The following is a 6,242-nucleotide window of genomic DNA, read 5'->3' as shown; positions in this document are numbered from 1 at the left end:
AGGAAATAACAACACACCACCTACCTCTTAAAGGAACCACTGAGTGGAGAAATAACCCTAAATCAAACAGCAATATATATATATATATATATATATATATATATTAAAGGCTGATCACATCTACTATCATAGGGAACATGGAGAAAGAGATGCTGTTGGTCAGAAAAAGGATATGTAGTGGGTAATTTGGCATTTGCTATCAAAGATGAAAATGTGCACATCTATCTGGGAATTCAATGCTTAGGTATCTACCCCTTAGAAATAAATGTATACAAAGACACATGCACAATCAAGTATGTGGCAGTATTATTTATAAAAACCAATATTTAAAATAATCAAATATCCATCTACCAAAAAAAAAAGAAATCACAATATTTTCCAACCATAAAATACTATGCAATACTATGCAGTCTCTAGTAAAACAAAAGACAATATACTGGTACTAGCATGAAAATACTTCGTGTTACATGATCCCAAGTAACAAGGTGCAGAATATAAAAATACTTGTTTATATATAAGAAAGTGGACAGGAACCAATCTAGAAAGATATTCACAGAACTATTCACACAGTGACCTCTAGGGAGGAGACTGGAAAGGAACAGAATCAGTAGGATGAAGCTTGGAGCTTTCATTTTTTTACGCTACTTATGCACTGTTACTATGTTCTACAACCACCTATTTGTGCAATTCAGCAAACACACACACACACACACACACACACACACACACACCCCAGCACAGAACTAGGTCATACACTGGCACTCCTGTCAGAGGACCATGATCCTCCATCCAGGCACCAGGTCTTCCCTCCTCCATCCTTTTCCCACAGTGAGGGAGAACACAATGGCCTTCCTGGGATACTGACACCCTGGTGCCTTTGTTCTTTACACTGCCCAAATGCCTTTCTGTGCTCTTTTCTGCCTAATAGGATCAGAATCATTTCTCAAGGCCCAGCTCAAATGCCACTTTTTCTGTCAAGTCCTCAATAGCTCCCTACTTGGCATTTACCATTTTTTCCCCTATACTCCCATGGCACTCTGCTTAGATCTCTCTTTTTGTACCTCACATTTACAGTCAGTCCCCCTAGTGACGTTTCAAACTTGATGCAAAGACTGTACCAATCAATGTATTATTGTCCTTGAGCATATGAAAACTGTGTGTCTGGGAAGGGAGATATGGAGGGAAAAGGAAATTTACAACATTAAAATCAATATAAATATGAAACATGTTTTAGTTAGCATTCAAGACTGACTGAAAAATACCCAGATTCCTCACTGGCACTGCGCAGTAGCAATCACATTAAGCACCACTTCATGAACACCTACTATGGGCAGACACTGAACTAACCATTTGCCATTATTCTCATTTAATCTTCACAACAATCTGTGCAAGAGGAAATGGTGCTGTGGCTCAAGTAGTTGAGCATTAGACTTGAGCTGGAGAGCTCATGAACAGCACTCAGTACCAGAGTTCAAGCCCCAAAACTGACAAAAAAACAAAAATTCATTTGTTTGGGCTAGAAATGTGGCTTAGTGCAGAGTGCTTTCCCAGCATGCATGAAGCCCTGGGTTCGATTCCTCAATACCACATAAACAGAAAAGGTTGAAAGTGGCACTGTGGCTCAAGTAGTAGAATGCTAACCTTGAGCTCAGGGACAATATCCAGACCCTGAGTTCAAGACCCAGCACTGGCAAAAACAAAACAAAACAAAACAAAACAAAAACTGTGCAAGATACTATTTCCTTATATAGATGATACACACAGGCTAAGAAAAAGGAAGTGACTTATTTGCAGTCACATAGAAGTCATATTCACCTCTGTCTAAGCCCAAAGTTTGGACATTTTCTCAGAGAAGAGTTCTTACATGGCAGCCATGGTTGGTTTTCTTGGGACACTGAAAAGAATGATGCAGAAGAGATAACAGCAAGCCTCATCTTTACAGCAGGCCTCATCTTTAAAAAGGCTACTTTGTAAGACAACACACCTGGCTTTTGAAACAGTCTCTAAATGATAGTTGCTTTGCTAGCCAGGGTCACTAAACAGCTGCTTCCCTGCTGGGAGTCTGGAATTTTGGTAGTTGTTATGCTAGAGAATGCCTGCCAGCCTTACCAGTCTTACATAAAAACCCTGGGCAGAAACACTGCACATGTGTTGATGCAATTCACTGCTGGAGGAAAGAGTATGTTTGTCTGACCTCTCCCAGTGGAGGGGGGACAGGATATCTGCACATGAATTTCTCTAGCCTCTGTCTGAGGTGCCTTCTTCCCTTGCTGATTCTGTTCATGGACTCTTGTACTGCAATAAACCAAAGCCCTCAGCACCAGAGATTCCAAGTCCTATGAATCTTTAAGGACTTCTCAAATATGGAGCATCTGGGGACTCCTGACCCAAGTCACAAAAGCCAAACAAACAAAACAAGCAAAAAACATTTAGCCAACAGAATATCACAGAAGAGAAAGGTGTCAGCAAAAGAGAGCCTTACTTCTCTGGATTATCTGGAAACTTGATTCGCAGCTCTTGGTTTTTATACGATCTCTTTTCAAATGTGAGGATCATTTTCTTCACAGAACTTTCATCCAGAGGCTCCTCCTGGTGTAAAGGGACAAATATAACCATTCAGTCTGCAAGAATTCATATTCACCAGCACTACTTCTTTCCTGTGGCCCTTAGGCTCCATCTCATTCTGCCACTGGCCTTCCTGGGCTCAATGGACAGTACACATTTTCCCTCCCCTGCTAAAATGAAGGCTAAAGGTCCCTCAGATATTTCTGTGTATCATTTTGGGTGTCTCACTAAAGTCCCAGTATCTGTAACACAAGAAACTGAATCTGAGGTGCTAAATACTCACTCAACAAATATTTCTTAGGTACAGTATACAGCATGGAATAAGTAATAATACTATATTTTATTGTTTAACATTTATCACATCCTTTTTTTCCACTGTACAGGTCAGATAACACTCAGAAATTCAAAACAACTGGGCACCAGTGGCTCACGCCTGTAATCCTAGCTATTCAGGAGGCTGAGATCTGACAATCGCTGTTCAAGGCTAGCCTGGGCAGAAGAAAAGTCCTTGAGATTCTTATCTCCAATTAACCAACAAAAAGCCAGAAGTAGAATTGTAGTTCAAGTGGCAGGACACTAGCCTTGAGCAAAAAAGCTCAGGGACAGTGCCCAAGCCATGAGTTCAAGCCCCAGGACTGGCATTAAAAAAAAAAAATCCTAAAGTGACCTTAAGAACTAGAAATTACCAGGAGCCAATGGCTGGTGCCTGTAATTCTAGCTATTCAGGAGGCTGAGATCTGAAGACAGGTCAAGAAAACAAACAAAAGAAGAGTTAACCTTGTACTAACTGAAGAGCACATAGTATTTTCTTACTTCATATACCACAATAGTATCTACACAGTAAATAAAATTATTATTTAAAGCTGAATCATTCCTCCCCCCCAAAAAAACTATACTCAAATTTCAGAAGAGTTTATCTTCTGTTTACTTTTCAGTTTAAATTAATGTGCTACAATGTACCCTGCCTCTGTGATACTCTCCCATCTCCTAGCCTCATAACTTTGTAGTCATTGACTATAACTCACACCTGAAAGCAATAAAGAAACTGTTATTTGGACAAGGGTGTAAGATATCACAAGAAATGTACTCGCTGCTTTATTATGTAACTGTACCCCTTTTGCACAACACCTTGGCAATAAAATTTAATAATAATAAAAAAAGAAATTGTTATTTGGAGAACCTGAAATAGATCCTTTCGGAAAGCACTGAATCACCCCATAATTTTAGAAGTACTCAGAAAATGTTAGCTATTATTTTATTAACATATCTCAACATTCATAATTTAGTTTTAAGTAGGAGATACCTATACATTAATCTGGGGCAGAAATCACTTCATAGATTGCACCAATGGCTCCAGGGCTCCACCCTTCCCCATGGTCTACAGTTGCAAGAGGGTTTCCTGACCAGTAGAAACCAAAGTCGGTATTTTAGCCAGGTCAACACTAAGAACCTAGCTTCACTAAACCCTCACCAATTCAGACCCATTCCTGAGTCTTCATTACATGCCCTTAACTAAACTCATCCACTTGAGACTTAGAATAAAAGTCCAAATCCTTCACATGACCTACAGAGTGAAGGACTAGTTGGATCTGGCCCACATATCTCTCTAGCCCCAAGCTGGGGTCAAGTCAGCCCCTGTTGCTGGCCTGCATGTACTAGTTCACTACTGATTCTCCAGTGGCTGGCACACAGCAAGTACCCAGTCAATCTGCTGATGGCAAGAACAGAGAGGAGGAGGATTGGAATGAAAGTGTTTCCTGTATCCTTCAAGGTCACAGAGATGATCTAAAAAAAATTATGTACATGAAATTGTTTAGTAAACCATATTAGTTTAAGCCCATTACATGAATAGTTACAGGCATGGTATATCTAATAAACATCTAGGGCTTAACTACAATAAGCAAGATTTTAATGAAAGGGTTAAACCACTTTCAAGCTACCTTCAAAGTAAGCATCGATTCTTTCCTTGCCTAACATCTAGCCCACCCTATAAAAAGTGGTATTAGCATTAATGCAGCTCTCACAGGATTTCCAAAGCCCCAGCCTCTCCAGGGTTTGGCCTTCTCTTGTGTAATTCTCTCCAACACTGGGGGAAAGCTGAATTATCGGTCTTAGTCATCAGCCACAGCAGTACCTCCAATAGCTCAACGTCAGAAACCAGAGGGAGGTTTCAGAAAGATGAATGCTAGTGATGTAGTACAAAAAGGACAATAATATTTTACAAGTTCACGTGACTTCACAGGGGCAAGCATCACTTGTTTTTCATCAAATGGGACTTTGGTGGCAGTGAGAAAATAACTCCTGGTCTTGTAGCCTTCCATGTGTCATTTTTACAAAGTGATCTCTTTGTCCCTGTCCCTCAACAGAAGGGCTGGCTCCACCATTACATTTCTGTCTCTCGGGCTAGAAAGCACTTACATGTGACAGCTACTGGCCTAATCCTCCAGGACCAGCCTTGTCCTACATGGGAATAATACCTGCCAATTAACTCCTGCTGCTGCTGCAGGGTGAACAGACTGGGCAGGAGCTGGCGGGAAAGAGGGAGTTAGGGACTGTTTGTGTAAGTCCTTGCCAGGCTGCTGTCCTCAGAGAAGAAATAAAAAATCGAGGGCTGACTCCAACCTCAGACTCTCAAGTGGCATCATCTTTGGTGGCAGGGGAGAGACAGAACCCCCATATTAGCACTGGTCCAAACACTAATGAGGAGAGAGCTATTGTTATAATACATCAAAGACTCTTTTGGAATAAGAATCAATTTTTTTTCTTCTTAGAGTCATATTCCAGTCTCATTTTTTAAACCCAAACTTAGCATCATGTCTTTGAGGGAACTAGAAAACAGCTGGCTCTTAGAAATCCATTTCCATAATTCATATTGAACAAAATGCCAAAATGAAATAACGTACGAGTTAACACTTAAGGATTTAAAAGACATAAAGTTAAAGTCATTTTGTTTTTAATCACTGATATTTTACCTCTACTCTTCTCAGCTTAATTCATTTATTCGTTCAATAAATATTAAGGGCCTACCAAGAGTGAGCCATTGCTCTGAGTGCCACAGACATAGCTGTGAACAAAACAGCCAGTTCCTGTTTTCATGAGGCTGAGGGGAGAAAAGCAAATTGAGTAATATCAACAAATAAGAATTTTAAATCATGATACATGCTGTGAAGACAACATACAGAACACGGTGACAGGACCATAGGAGGATGACTTGAAAGGCTACCCTAGAGACTGGACAGAGTTCTCGGAGAGGGAAGCACCTGACCTGACATCTGAATGGGAAGAAAATCAGCCATGTAAAGCATAGGGGAAGAGTATTTTAAGACAGAGCCCAGAAGTAGAAAGGTCCAGGGGCAGGAGTGAGTACAAAGGCCCAAGGCACTTCGAGGAACAGCAAATAGAAAGGCTCTGAGGCATCTCCTTCCCTAAGCTGCATTTTTAGAAAAAATTATTTGAGAGGCTGGGAATATGGCCTAGTGGCAAGAGTGCTTGCCTCATATACATGAAGCCCTAGGTTCGGTTCCTCAGCACCACATATAGAAAACGGCCAGAAGTGGCGCTGTGGCTCAAGTGGCAGAGTGCTAGCCTTGAGCAAAAAGAAGCCAGGGACAGTGCTCAGGCCCTGAGTCCAAGGCCCAGGACTGGCAAAAAAAAAAAAGTTATTTGAAGATAGGATC

At 40.8% G+C, this 6,242-nt stretch overlaps 1 protein-coding gene across 3 annotated transcripts in view; it reads right to left on the bottom strand.

Annotated features, from left to right (window-relative positions):
• The window catches only part of Ctnnbl1 (catenin beta like 1), a 153,828-nt gene that overhangs the window by 110,414 nt on the left and 37,172 nt on the right, over positions 1-6,242 (bottom strand). For all 3 annotated transcript variants that reach the window (XM_048349167.1, XM_048349168.1, XM_048349166.1), the window contains one exon: positions 2,483-2,589. In XM_048349167.1, the coding sequence (XP_048205124.1) occupies positions 2,483-2,589 (107 nt within the window). The remainder of the gene's footprint in view (positions 1-2,482; positions 2,590-6,242) is intronic.

Source organism: Perognathus longimembris, chromosome 6 (genome assembly GCF_023159225.1).
Source record: "Perognathus longimembris pacificus isolate PPM17 chromosome 6, ASM2315922v1, whole genome shotgun sequence".
NCBI classification, from domain to species: Eukaryota; Metazoa; Chordata; class Mammalia; order Rodentia; family Heteromyidae; genus Perognathus; species Perognathus longimembris.
Note: the sequence above shows the minus strand (reverse complement) of the source record. Positions and strands in the feature narration are given on the sequence as shown.